The sequence below is a fragment of the Grammomys surdaster genome, unplaced genomic scaffold (assembly GCF_004785775.1).
Source record: "Grammomys surdaster isolate TR1022 unplaced genomic scaffold, NIH_TR_1.0 125832, whole genome shotgun sequence".
NCBI lineage: Eukaryota > Metazoa > Chordata > Mammalia > Rodentia > Muridae > Grammomys > Grammomys surdaster.
The window spans coordinates 1,616,940-1,631,872 of NW_021620660.1; the positions used below are offsets into that span (position 1 = coordinate 1,616,940).

At 42.1% G+C, this 14,933-nt stretch overlaps 1 protein-coding gene across 3 annotated transcripts in view; it reads right to left on the reverse strand.

Moving 5' to 3' along the window:
• Herc3 (HECT and RLD domain containing E3 ubiquitin protein ligase 3) overlaps positions 1-14,933 on the reverse strand; it is a 93,964-nt gene that overhangs the window by 66,629 nt on the left and 12,402 nt on the right. For all 3 annotated transcript variants that reach the window (XM_028789391.1, XM_028789393.1, XM_028789392.1), the window contains exons 3-6: positions 4,156-4,315; positions 3,371-3,447; positions 2,135-2,356; positions 1,167-1,258 (exon numbers count right to left, since the gene is read on the reverse strand). In XM_028789391.1, the coding sequence (XP_028645224.1) occupies positions 1,167-1,258; positions 2,135-2,356; positions 3,371-3,447; positions 4,156-4,315 (551 nt within the window). The remainder of the gene's footprint in view (positions 1-1,166; positions 1,259-2,134; positions 2,357-3,370; positions 3,448-4,155; positions 4,316-14,933) is intronic.

The window sequence follows — 14,933 nt, forward strand, 5'->3', positions numbered from 1 at the left end:
ATGTCAAAGTGAGGGCTAGAGAGTTAGTCAGTAGTTTAGGAGGGGCAACTGCTGCTCTTTGAGAGGGCCTGAGTTCTATTCCCAGCACTCCACATCCAAAGCTCACAACCACAAGTACCTCTAGTTCCAAGTAATCCAACAACCTCCTCTGGACTCCACAGGCCACAGGCATGCACATGGCACAAATACACAAATACATAGACACAAGCAGTAATCTTTTTTTAAGTGCAGTATTGTGTGAAAGGGGAAAAAATTTTAAAGGGAAAAAACAGGTGAACTGAATATTCAGGTTCACTCACATGTAAGAAACTTAGGCTCCAGAAACGGTAGTGACGACTTTCAATTTGTTCTTGAATAAATGCTACATCAGTATATGACAGCCAAGTTCTCAATATGAAAAGACATTTTCAAGCTAGGCATGCTGCCTCATGCCTATAATCCCAGTACTTGGGAGGAAGAGGCAGGAAGGGCAGAAATTGAAAATTATACTAATGCATGTGGTATGACAGGATAAAGATGATATGTAATACCATGTCTCAAAACAGCCACAAAAAAGAAAGAAGGAACAGAGGGAGGGAAGGAAGGATAGACTTTTATTCTTTCTAGCATGTTAATGTTTTGAGAATCAATAGTGACTACCTAATAATTTTAAAATATCAATTAAATTATTATTTGTTTTATATATTCAAATGGATTATTTTTAAAGAACAAAGGATGGGAATTGTTTTGTATATGTATATATACCATATTTTTAAAGTTATTTCTTTTTTTTTTTTTTTTTTTTTTTTTGGTTTTTCGAGACAGGGTTTCTCTGTGTAGCCCTGGCTGTCCTGGAATTCACTCTGTAGACCAGGCTGGCCTCGAACTGAGAAATCTGCCTGCCTCTGCCTCCCAAGTGCTGGGATTAAAGGCGTGCGCCACCACCGCCCTTAAAGTTATTTCTATTGAACTAATTTAGAATGCTACCTAGAGAATATATAAGGTTATCCAAGAGGAAAGCAAAGACATGTTTTTAAAAAGCAGTCTTCTTTCTACACCTCCCAAAACAAAGCTAAAGAGAAAATACAAGCCCAAGAGTAGTAACTTAGCACCACAGCTAGCTCCTTTGTGACATTTGAAATTGCCCATCTCAGCCCTGCCCACAGCCCAGTGCCCTAATCTCTCACCTTTGTGAGAACTGCTGTGTGCTCCTCTCCACAACTAATATAGACGACTTTCTGTGTTCGTAAAAGCTTCACGTGGCACGGAGACTCTCGATCTACAATAAATTAAGCATCAGCACGTCATGTCAGTACCGCTGGCCTTCTGCATGAGACATACACAACAATCATCAAGAATTCCAGCCCCCTGTCTCCTGACTCACATCCGCTTCGCCTCTCTGCCTCCGACTCTGCTTGAAAAGTCCATCAAAATCTAAGTTTAATTTATTCAACTTAACTCATAATCTCTTAACTCCCTAACTTTGTCCACTCCAACTCACGCCATCTTTCCTTGCCCCCCACGTACAACCTGATCCTTCCAGCCTTCCCTTTGTTTCCAACTGCACAGCCTGTGAAGAGAACCATCATCAAGTACTACAAAAACTTGACTACTGTCTCTACCTGGCAACAGATCCCTGCCCCTTGATTCACTACAGTGACTTAAACTAGACCACGCCTCTCTTCAAAACCTTGGGTTTTTTTCTCCCCTCTTTGAGACAGGAAGTGAACCCTAGGGGTCCTTGGTAGCAGTACCCAAATGGCCTCCCTTCCATCTGCTTCCCCACTACTCTTCCTGTTAGTTCCTGTTCCCTTTGACTGGAACATTCCTCACCAAGTTATCTACACGTCCCACTTCCTAGCTGGTTTCCCATAGGACTCAATTTGAATGTGTTCTTACCAGAGAGCTCCTTCCTGACCAACTTGTGACAAACACAAAGCTTACTCCAAAGCCGTATGACACACTATTGTTTGTTATTCCCATCCACCAACTAGAGCGTGGGGTCAGTAAAGTCATAGATGTCCTGTCTCATTCATTGCTACTCCCTCAATGCCTAGCTAACACCAGGCTATCACATAAAAGATCTACAAGAAGCATTTGTTAAATAAACAAGTGTGGTTTTGAACTGAAGAGTGTACACGGAGACTTTACGTACCTTTTTCATCACTGAGCCCTAGCTGCCCGGCATTATTCATTCCCCAGCCAAAAACAGCTCCCGAGAGAGACAGGGCAAAGCTATGAGCTCCGCCTGCAGCCACCTGAGCCAGCGGGATCCCTTCCAAAGATCTCACCCTCTGTGGGCTAGTTTGGGAGGGGAACTCTTTCCCCAGGCCCAGCTGTCCATGGCTGTTCTTTCCCCAAGTGAAGAACTGGCCATCTGAAATAACAACAGGTCAAGTGATGTTACAAACAAAATGATATCAGTTATATAGATTCCACATGCAAAGATACGTCAGCTGTTACACCATTCACCAGTTACCTGACAGACATCAAAGTCACCAAAAAGAAAGGAAAAAGACACTGTGTTTTATGCCCCAGTGTAGGGGAATGCCAGGGCAGGAAGATGGGAGTGGCTGGTGGGGGGGAGCACCCTCACAGAGGCAGGGGAAGGACGGATGGCATAGGGGGTTTCAGAAGGGAATACCTAGAAAGGAGAAAACATTTGAAATGTAAATTTTAAAAATCCAATTAAAAAAAAGAAAGGATATAAAAAATTTCAAAAAAAGAAAGAAAAAAAAAGATTTCCAAAGTCTAAATTAGCTTTTGACAACAGAGAAGTAAACTCAAGCCTCAGTGGCCTTCAGAGACTATCAACATTCATCTAAAGTGTTAAGGGCTAAGTAAATCTGAAGGGTTAAATAAATTCGCTTATAAACAGGCTGGTGACCAGGCTCATATCTAAGCAAGGTGACCTTATTTCTGACCACACTAAACCAGGAGACTCGGGACAGTGTCAGGAGCTGGAGTTGCAGCCGCAGCCCTATGCTGCTCTGGGAAGGAGGCCTGGGCAGTACAAGCAGCAAGAACACTGCTCTTGCACTGCCTTACACTTCCTAACTCCCAGTTTTACATTTATTTGGAATCCTCATAGCAGAACAGAGCTTGAGAATGGATTGTAGCTTTTAAAAATAAAATCCCACAAATATTTTATATTCCCCAACCCCTCCCCCTACCCGCCCCAGGCACAGTCCTAGCCTTTGTTTCTGTTTTCCCAAGAGGAGGAACAGCAATGATGCCTGCATCATCCACATTTCCATGAAAGGATGTGATGCACAGACGTTGAGTGATAAATGTCACTGTTGTTAAAGCTTTCAAGTTAGATAACATAGGACTGCAGGGGAGAAATGCTTTTAAAATTAACATAGCATTAGCATATATTTATATAAATTACCAGCTGCCAGAGCCAAGCAGTGCCAGTTGCCACAGGAAACTTGTAATATGGTCTGCTGGTTCAGCTTCTGTATTAGCCTAAAACAGAAAGGGGTTTTCTTAAATTTGCATTCACACAGAAACATAATTATCAGAAACATTCTCGACTATACAGATTGATAAAAAGTATTATCTTGTCTAAAAGAACTTTTTTAAAAAATCAAGCATGTAATCTCGTCTGTTAAAAATTCTACTATAGCTTTCACTAGGCTGACTCTTAGGAGTTTACTGTTTAAAATAAACAAAAATTCTCTCACCCTTGGGCTCATTTCTAAAACCCTACTACCTGCCACCTCAACTTCAGAAAGTAATTATTGTAACATACAATATCTTTGGGATCTCCAAATAATGTACTGTTTTCATAAATGCTAAGGAGCAGGCTATGGTTGACAGTGCCCAGGAATCTACATAGGCTAAACGAGACACTGTCTCCAAAAAAAAAAAAAAAAAGGAAAAAGAAAATAAAAGTAATTTAAAACTTCCTGGTCATCAGATCAAGGTAAATAAGTATAAAAAACAAAAGGGGCACCCTTTTTAGTCAACACATTTACCAGTTGCTACAACTCAGCCAGTAAAAAATTCAGTTCTGGACCAGCTCATATGTTTATACCTGGAGGCAGACATTTCTAAAAATAATCATTTTCTGTGTAACCCAATGTATGTTGTTACCAGGCTCATCGACAGCATAAAGGAAAACAACATGAAGGAAACCGTCCAAATCAAGAAGCCTTTAGGTAACATTCTCACCTGGGCACTGCCACAGAATCCTCGGTAGTCATAAGGCCCAGTTGGCCATCACTGCCGGCACCCCAAGAAAACAGCTGGCCGCGGTCACTGAGAGCCAGACTGTGTGACTCGCCACATGCCACATGTACGATATGCTGATCAGCCAATGCTCCAATTTGTTCTGAAAGAGATCAAAATAAAGGAAGGAAATACACAGCTTGGTGACAGTTACTTGTCTAAGTTCGGCAAATGTCACTTAACATGAGACTTACCAGCTGCATAGCTGGCCCATCATATATACATGTATGGAATAAAAGCAACACTGAAAGCTCTATAGCATGTGTCATCAAATTATGCTGTTGAGTTATAATAATAAAATCAGTGACACAGAAAACAGACATGTATAGGCACGTAGACTAGAAGACCCAGAAATAAATCACACAGGTACAGCCATTTGAGTTTCCAATAAAGATGCTGAAAGCATAGAGTGGAGAGCAGTGTTTTTTTTAACAAGTAGTCAAAGATTGAAACTACAACCCTACCTTACACCCTACTTTTAAAAATTGACTTAATCTATGTACGGTGACATATTCCTATAGTCCCAGCCCTTAGGAAGTAGAGGCAGACAAACCAGGAGTTCAAAGTTATTTTCTGCTGTACAGTGAGTTCAAGGGCCAACCTGGGCTATATGTGACCCTGACTCATAAGAAAGGAAAACCTAAAATGTAATTCACAGATCTTCATGTAAGATCCATAGTTGTGATACTACTGCCAGCTAACATAGGGCAGGCGATACTTTGATGTAAGCATGGGCAGTGACTTCCAGGTTAGGACCGAAGTTCTTCAGGAAATAAATAAGAATTGGCAAGTAGGAGTGCATCTAAGTGAAGGGTTGTTGGACAAAGCAAAATCATTAGCAACAAAGGCTCGCCCACAGACCAAGGGGTCCCCTTTACCATGTGCCCATCTGACAGAGGATTGATCACCAACATATGCAACAAATTTTAAAACTTAAATGCCAGAAGAATAAATAACGCAGTTAATAGATGGATAAATAAATACATAGTATAGAATTAACAGCCATTTCTCAAAGAAGTAGTTCAAGTGGATGGTGAATAAAAACATTTCATCTTTAGTCATCAGGAAAGTGCAAACCAATTCTATATTGAGACCATTCCAACCTGGTTAGAATGGCTAGCATTGAGAGAGCAATCAACATGCCAGAGAGGCTGGCAAGGACATTTAGATACGGTTAGTAGGAATGTAAGTTAGTACAGCAACTGAGGAGGTTTCTCAAAAAACTAAAATGATAGCATCCGCACTATCCAGCTGTACCATTTAGGATGTCTACCTGAAAGAGACAAAGGTAGCAAGCAATAGAGATAACCTGCATGGCTATATTAATTAAAGTACTGTTCACAATGGCCAGGTCATGGAGCCATTAGCCAATGAAAACACACCATGCACACGCATATACACATACACTGTGTGATCTCAACTGCAATTATCATACATGTTTTCTGAGATGCTTTCTCTTTACCTCCATCTATGACCCCCATCACTCACTCTGTTTTTTGTACTGTGTTGAGATCATCTTTCCCCTCTCTTCTGCTCTCCGGATTTTTCTATTCTTGAAATTGTTGTTACATTTAATGCATGTGTGTTTTTCTCAACTTTATATATTTCTAAATATTATTAATATAGATTCTAGCTATACTACGTAGAATCTATGCCTATTGTAGCACATATATCCTCAGATGTTCCCCAAACTTAGGCAGACATATATGTACATATCTACACAAAGAGAACTATGCAGGTTTACTATGTAGGCATGTTAAACCAAAGAGCCCCAAATGTGAATAGGAACACGGCATATTCTTAAAAGCCATGGGAGTGCATGAAATCCTACTAGGAACAGTGATGCCCCTTTCTCCCATCCACAAAATACTCATAATTTTAAATTTCTTTCTTTACTGAGGTCCAAAACACATTCGTGTTTGTACCCAGCCAGGAAATAGGAAGATTTCACTCAAGGAAAATCATCCAGCTCTCTGCCATCCTGTAATCAGGTGTACTGCCTTGAAAGCTAGTAGCCACAATATATCTCCACCTTGATTTTTTTCTTTTATCCCACCAAGTACATGGGCAACTGCAGCATCTTATGAATAGCTACACAGAGCCTAGGGCCAACAAGAAAGGCTGAAACTCAAGCTGATTAGCAGGAAACAGATCTGCACATCAGAAAAGCTGACACTTGCCATTTCGTACCAACCAGACTTGCAGGTAGGAGGCCCATGCCTAGTCAAACTGTATCAACATCATCACCACTACAAACATCCATGGCTTAGGGCACAGTGTACCCATATACATAGTTGACATGTGCGCACTCAAAACATACCATAACAAACCAATAATCCAACAAATAAGTAATATAATTGAGAGCCACAGTACTCGAGTAGATCAAGGAAAAGAATGCAAAATTAGGTCAAAGAATAGACTCACTTAGTGAAGAAGGAAACGAATAAATAAATGCTAATGCCATGGGTAAGCATGGTGCACCTGCCTACCATCCCAGTACTAAAGAGGGAGCTGTAGAAGGACTGAGAGTTCAGGAATAGCTGGATGATCTCTCAAAGAGGGAAAAACAAGGCAGAAGTAAAGCCTATATATAGTATAGCCTTAAAGGAACAAATCACTGCAATACCCTGGGAAGAAAAAGAAATGCAGAAAGCCACAGGGTATATATTTAATGAAAAATAGCTGAAAACCTGCCAAAACCCAAGAGAGATATAAGTACATCACAACTCAAATTAAACTTAGTCAAAAACCAAAAAAAAAAAAAAAAAAAACTTCTAAAGAGTAAGAAAAAAAATTCAAGCCACATAAAACAGAATAAGAGTGCTATGTGCTACGCAGAAGTCTAGCAGGACACAAGAAAATGGGATGAAGATGTTTACAATAGCCAAGGTATGGGTCAAACTAACCATCCAAAGAGAGGTGAGTAGATAATGTGAATTTAGTATTTATACATAATAAAATATTATTCAGCTGTAAAATGCATGGACTTCTGTGGTGTGGGGCAATATGGATGATCTCAGAAGGCATTATGTTAGGGGAACAAATCAGACACAAAATGATCAGCATTGCAGGTTCTCACCTAAATATGGAAGCTATGCAAGCTGATTTCACAGAGATAGAGCTGAACCATGGTGACAGGAGACAGTGCATGGGATAGGGAGGATATGGAGGGTGGGGAGACAGAGAGAGAAGTTAACTGCAGAAGGGTGCAGCAGGATAGAGGAAATGAATGCCATGCAGGCTGCTGGGGAAGCAAAGTTAACAATGGTCTTAGCCAACACTGAAGCTTTCACCTTACAATACCAACGTACCAGGCAAGATGTGCCCACTGGTGTAATAGCGGCATGAGTATTCAAACAACCACACTCTGGATCAGATCTGAGGCCTGTTCCACGGAAGGGAATTCATGTCCGGCACTATAGGCATGGTCAAAGCACACAGGGTTAGGGAAGCCATGGGCCCTAAGCCAGAATCTATAGATGCTGTTTTGCTTTCCTGTTGTCAGACTGCCTTCTAAACACTGATGTTTATGTCCATAGATCTGAGTTCTCTGATCAGGCTCAGAGAAGCGTCTCACTGCGGCTGGTAGTGGTTAGTACAGACAATACTAACCACTCAAAGTGCTGAGGATCAGCGAGCGTGGGTGCTCAGCTGTAGAGATGTCTCTATGACAGGCTGAGGGTGCATCCCAGAAGAAAGGATAGATAGAATTTAAGAGCTAGAGATGGTTAGCTCTGGACATGACATTTAATAGCTAGAGATGGTTAGCTCTGGACATGACATGAATATCCAACCCAAGAACTCAAAGCAGTTGTGGTTACATGCTTAAGATCATGTGAGTTAAAAAGTTCAGCATGGAGCAGGGAAAGGATCCCAACCCTGACTGAGGAGCTTGTAGCAGCTGATAGCTGCTGGGGGGGGGGGGAGTCACTGAGAAGATATTTCCTGAGTAACTAGACTATTAATTTCATTCATCTAGATATTGTTGGAATACAACAAATTTTAGTCCAGCCCTACTACTCTTTGGAAGCTTATAGACTAGTGGGAATGGAATTTATAGCTGTAACTATTATCTAAAGCAGTTTGCCACGTACTACATGATATCAAAGTAAGCTGCCCCATGGTGAAACAGGTCTAAGCCAGGTTACTTGAAGGACTATCTCTGATCTTTAACAAGCCTCATAGCTATGGGACACAAGTACTCTTAGCAGCTCTGAGCAGTGTCTTTTGGTCAACGCACTGGAAATGTTCCATAACTTCAGTGAGTAAAGATACCTCTTAATTCTGAACTTTTATGTTGCAGTAATGGCAATTTTGATTTACTTATTTCTTTATCTCATGTATTGTAGAGGGTAAAAAGTCCTTGTGCACACAGATAAATACAAGGGAAACCAGGAAAAGTTAAACACGCATGGGCACACAGTGCGTGCACAGACATGCACATAGACTTTGTTTAAAAAGCATGTAGCTAACAACAGTTGTCTAAAGATCTTATCAATGAAACGAGAACTATCTCTCCATGCCTTTTAACAAATACCTTGCTTTGTATTTAGTATTTTAGCTAGTAGGTTAAAAAATGCAAACTTCCTTGTGGCTAAGTTTATATCCTCTTTGAAAATAAATATAAACAAGAAAATATAAAATATATATAAATACAAACAAGAAACATAACTTGAGAATAAATTCCTATCAGGAAGACCGACTCAACCTGAGACATTTGTGTAGGGGGCTGGAAAGATGTCCCACTGGTTAAAAACACTGGCTGGTTTTGCAGATGACCTGGGTTCCTTCCCAGCACCCACACGGTAGCTCATAACCACCTGTAACTCCAGTTTCAGGGGATCTGATGCATTCCTATGACCTTGGACACCAGACACATACGTGGTACATAAGCATACAGGCAAACAGGTAACTCATACACATAAAATAAAAATAAATCTTCTGTGGATAAACATCCTAGAATTATTACATCCCAACGGTCAACCCATACTCAACTCTTTTGTCCTTTACATATACTTCAGACAATAATACCGACCTACTTTAGAGCCAGAATGAGGATTAATGTGCTTTGAAAAGCTAATCATAGCATAGATGATGACAGCTTATAACAGGTATAAACATTCTTACAACACAAGTAACCAGGGCTTCTTGTTTTCAATGCAAGCCACTGGGTTAATTTTCTAAAATAATGCTAATTACAAAACACCAATACTCCTCACATAAAGGTGGATGCTAGTTAACAAGTATAGCTTTTCAAGAATACTCAACTTTCTTTAAAGAAATTAGAATAACTGTCACAGGCAGAAAGTAGTAACTTTTGATCAATTCCATCAGACGGTGGTCTACACATCACTGAGCATAGAGTACTGGGTTGACAACTGCTGTCATCCCCGTCAGAGAGGCTGTGCAACTTCCCAAATTACCACTCAAATGGGCAAGCAAGGGAGGCCTAACAAGTGCAGTGTTAAACCTAGATGTTTCCTATGGTGACTTCTTCCTTTTACACTGATGTTACACACTTCAATAACATGGATTCAGTAAAGGATCGCTCCCGAGTCCTCTAAGCTCAGACAGCATGCTTCTCACCAAGAACTGTCACATCCTTCAGATGCCAAGAGCCACCAGATACCCGAACTGAGAGGGTAACTTCCAGCAGGAGCAGCAGCAGCCCCAGTTCTGGGAATTGAGGCTTTTAGATATTCTTTATAAACCTCATTCATCAAACAACAGAGCTACTCCATTCACTGATGGCATTATGGAAGTGCTTAGACAGAATACAGAGCATGTGAACTGACTTAAATTATCTACAAGAAAGGGAGAAGCTAACCATGAGGAAGTGCAAAGAAAGAGCACTAGCTATGAATCAAACAGGGCATCAGAGACTTTTATCAACTGTCACCCTTCGGGTTCTCTACAAAAGGTTTCTACGGATATCTTTGCAGAACTGGAAGTCTCACAGAGTGAAATTCAATTAAATATACTGCATCTACAAAACACAGTTCCTGCCTATTCAAAACAGGAAGAAAGGCTAGCAGTTATTTATACAAGGTCAGACATCCCTAATAACACAAGGATTAGCTTACACCAAAATCTCAACACTGGAAACCAGTGTGTTCGAAGGAGGTAGGGGTGAGATGCTGACAACAGGGTGGAAGCACCAGAGGGGCAATAAACGGACAGAGCACAGTTTCTACTGAGCTCACTAAAAGGATGTCCATCCACGTTTACTTATTTCTCAGTGACAAATTAAGTTGCCTATAAAAATATTGTCTTATGAAATTATGAACAGACAAGAACATAAAGGAATTACTAATAATCCTACCATCCTCTAGTCAGAACCTCGATGGAGGAGGGAGGCTAGGTCAACATGAGAATGTAAGACGGAAGAGGAAAGAAAGGGAGAATGCAGAAGAGCCAGAGCCCAGGAAAGCTGGACACTGGGTTTGGATGAGGTTTAATAAGTTGTTAAGGAAAAGTTTCTGGTTGTCCCAGGCCTCACTGCCCTTAGCCTATTTGCGAACAATGTCACACACACACACACACACACCCCTAAAGAATAATCATCCTCTCTTTAGACAGCCATAGCCAGGAGTTTTAATATTCAGCCTATTCTTGAAATATCCCCTTCTTACAGCTTGAATGTTGGCTCAAAGCATGTACTCCTGTGCAGCAGAGCTGAGTTAGGTTCCCAACACCCTGCTGGGCAGCAATAACTGCCAACTATAATCCCAGCTCTAGGGGATCTAATGTCTTCTTCTAGCCTCAATGGGCAACTGCACGCGTGCACATACCCCAGCACAGATATATATACACACATATGCATAACTAGCAATAATTCTTTAAAAAGAAATCATCCCTCCTTGTCACACACAGGGATCGGGATGCATAATCTTAGAAGTTGGCAACGGCAGTCTGAGGAAACCATGGAGCCTCCAGGGCATTTACAGCAACACATAGTCTCAAGGTGAAAAAAAAATGGATGTCGGTATCAAAAAGCCAAGTCTGCGTGTCATACCAGTTAGAAAAAGCAAGTAAACAACCTGACAGCTAGCTAGACAGAGCGAGGGCACACTGCCAAACCGAAAACCTCTGTCCCGAGACCGCCCAACTCTCCTCCTCCGCAAGTCTGACTCACAGTTCCTTGGGTCATTGGATGTTCAAGACATAAAGTTATTAAGGGAAAGGGATCAGTCCTCCATGCACTTGTCATTGGCATCCACGGTGCTCTAGGTGACATGAGTGTAATGACTACAGACAGACAGCAGTCCTGCCTCACAGTCCCTGAAGCCAGAGAAGGGTGCATTAACTATCTCCTTATCTAAGACCTTGGAGCCCACAGAACAACTCCAACTCTTCTCCTCACACCCTTAAAGCCTTGTGGTACATCGTCACATACTCATTTCCAAGGCACCTTCATATTCCAAAGACAATGGATCTGTACAATGTGAGGTGAAATCTCAACCTGACCCTCACAAGAACATCCTCCTAGCAAAGGGCTTTCACACAGCTTCCCCCCAGTGCCACTTGAAGGACCATTCTGATGCCAGGGAAGCAAGGTCTCTCCAGTAGAGCCTGTCTGCCCTGTTTCCCTTCCATTCTTTCCCACAGTACAGCAGACTGTAGCTCTGTTCTGTGTGTTCTGTCTACTGATTTCTACCCATAGTCCCCTGCTGCCCTTCTCTGCCTAGTAGCTCTCCAGGTAAGGATTCCCAACAAGCACACAGAGCACGATAGCTCAATCTCTTTCTTCCAGTCATTAAAAATAAATTCAGTGGTAGCCAGATTTAGAACCCCATGAAAAAGTTACAGCATTAGAGGGAGCCCACCTACACATCTCTCCATTCAGAGGTACTATTCAACAGTTGCTGTGAAGTTTATAATTAACCTACTAGCTTAAAGTGGAACAGAAATTTCTGGACTCTCTTTTAATTTACCCAGGAGTCTGGCTTACCACAAAGTCACATCCCAAGTAGTACCAGCTCCCCTTGCTGACTCCAAAGGCCTTTTTGGTACTGCTCTCTGGTTTTCTGCAATCACCCAGCCTTGGCTGGGGCAGGTGCTGGCCTTAATCTGGGTACAAGCAAACAAAGGGTTGTTCTGCACTTCCACTTTCTTGCCCACTTACTTCCAGAGGCTCAACAGTTCCCACTAACTCATGGAACTGTGTCCAGAGGCTCATGGAACTGTGTCCAGAGGCTCTCTAGAGACAGGTGAGACTGCACTCCTACCCATTACAGTGTCTGAATGACAGCTGCCATTATTGTGCCACCAAGTGTGTTCCTTCTCCTATCTGCTGCCACTCTGGGCTTTAAGGCAAAAACACGGAGAGAGATGTGAGCACCTCTGAGAGAAGCACCTGCCAGACACAGGGCAGTGAAAAATGATGTGGGCAGTTCAAAGCTGTAATCTAGCCCTTGGGAGGCAGAGACAGAACAGTTGTTTAAGGTCATGTTTGACCTTTCACATAAAGTTTAAATCTAGCCTGGGCTACATGAGAATATGTATCAAAAACAAACACTCTCTGCCCTCCCCCCTCCAAAAAATCTACAATACCAGAACAAGAAGTCTCATCCCTTAAAAGAAAATGGATCTGAAGCTCAGAAAGAATCCTGTCTAGGACTACATTTACTTCCTGATAGTAAAAAGATCAGACCAGTCCTCAGGCTCTCAGCTAAATTACTTAGCCTTGTAATTTCAGAGAAAGGTCATTGTTTCCCATCTGCTAAAGAGAGCTACAAGGAGCATGATTCTACCTGCTGGAGACACAGGGAGATACTACATTAAACAACTGAGAAACTACCTTCAGAACGGATGCACAGGTCTCACAGGGCTGACCAGTACCTGTACTATGTTGCCTGTCTTGAAATCCTCCACAAAATTGTACTTTGACGTCCAGATGTGTGCCGTAAGTGCCTGAATGCACAGGCGAGCGTGAGCACACACGCACATGCGCGCACACACACACACGCCCACTCACATAGTAAAAAAAAAAAAAAAAAATCACTAGAGTGAGGTGACTCCAAGCCACCAATTACTATCTGAACATCAATATTCCCTATGAAAGGCAGGCTGTGAGCTGTCACACACCCCGTAGGCATTCATCAATAGACAGTGCCTCTCACCTGAAGAAACAGGATGTTAATATGACTCAGTGAGTTGTAAAAGAAGACAGGAAAAGATGCTAGGTTTTAATGTTTTCCACTGAGATATCCATCAGTAAAAAACAGAAATTTCCTGCTATATTATACTAATGGTAAAACAGATAATATGACTTGCTCATTTATTAATTATTGACACTTTTCACTGATAGTATTTTACTGCACAAAACAAGCCCTGAGTACTTTGCATATTTGATGCATTGTATACAAGGACACTGGTGGATAGGTGAGCCTACAAACCCATCCCAAAATCCAAGAATCAGGGCAACGTGTTAGGAAAGCTGTGATAACAGCCACATGAGCACACTGTGGGCACTGTCCAAGTAGGAACGTGGTGGCAGACAATGAACCGGAGGAAGCCTTCTAAGAACACTCATACCCTTCATAATTGACGGCAGAGGGCACAGTTTCACAGTGCCCAGGCTGATCTGCCACTGCTTTATAGATGAGTGCTGCCTTGAAGTGTGGGGCCTCTTGCCCCTACCTCTCAAGTGCTAAGACCACAAGTATTCGCCATTAAACCCCACATACATTCTGTCTAAAACCAATCCTGTAGTCTGTTATTTTCAAATGTTCAACACAAAGTCTCAGTTATAAATTAAGTCTGACATTTAGGCAGGGCAACACAGGGGCCCAGACACATGCCACAGGGTAAGGTAAATGAGGAGGAAACAATATGAATCAGGTCCCATGATACAATTTCCTTAACGAACACAGATGGGTGCTCCTGACCCTGCAGTCCCACAGGTGCTGGTGTTAACAGAACACCACCCCTGGCCTTTTCTTTTAAAAGAAAATTGTGTGCATTCATGTTTGTCTGTGTGATTATATGCCACATGTGTGCCTAGTGAACACTGGGAACAGAAAAGAGTACTAGATCCTCTAGAGCTGGAGTTACAGGATGTTCTGAGCCATCAGACCAGGGGACTAGAAAAAGTAGTGATTATCAACCACCACACCATCTCTCCTGCCCTGGTGACTGCTCTTTCATGAAGCTTCCATGTCTACATTTGATCTGGACTGAGTGAAGGAGCAAGAAGGAGCAAAGAAACTGGCTCCCAAGTGTGCTAGGTTATGAACTTCAAGCACAGTCAAGGAAGCTTGCCTCAGCACCACCTCTCTAAGGTCTACACTGAAAGCCCACTGAGGCTCAAACTTAGGTTCTATAATGATAAAGTAAGGAGAAAAATATGTAGACTATCAGGAATTAAAAGGTGCACTGGCTGTCAGAAATCAATGAAAAGTATGGATGTAAGAACCCTGATGAGTTCTTGTCTTTCTGCTTAGCCTTTCCTTCCCCCACTATTACCAAGTCTCAGCACAGCACTAGTGCACCTGTCCACCCACAACCCAGCGTACACTCAGTACTCGGCAACACACACACACACATACCTGCCACCCACCCCCTTGGGTACAGTCAGTATTAGGACTCTGTCTCACACACACACAGACACACACACACAGACACACACAAAAGTACCTGCCACCCACACCCTGGGGTGCACTCAGTATTAGGTCTCTCTCTCTCTCTCTCTCTCTCTCTCTCTCTCTCTCTCTCTCTCT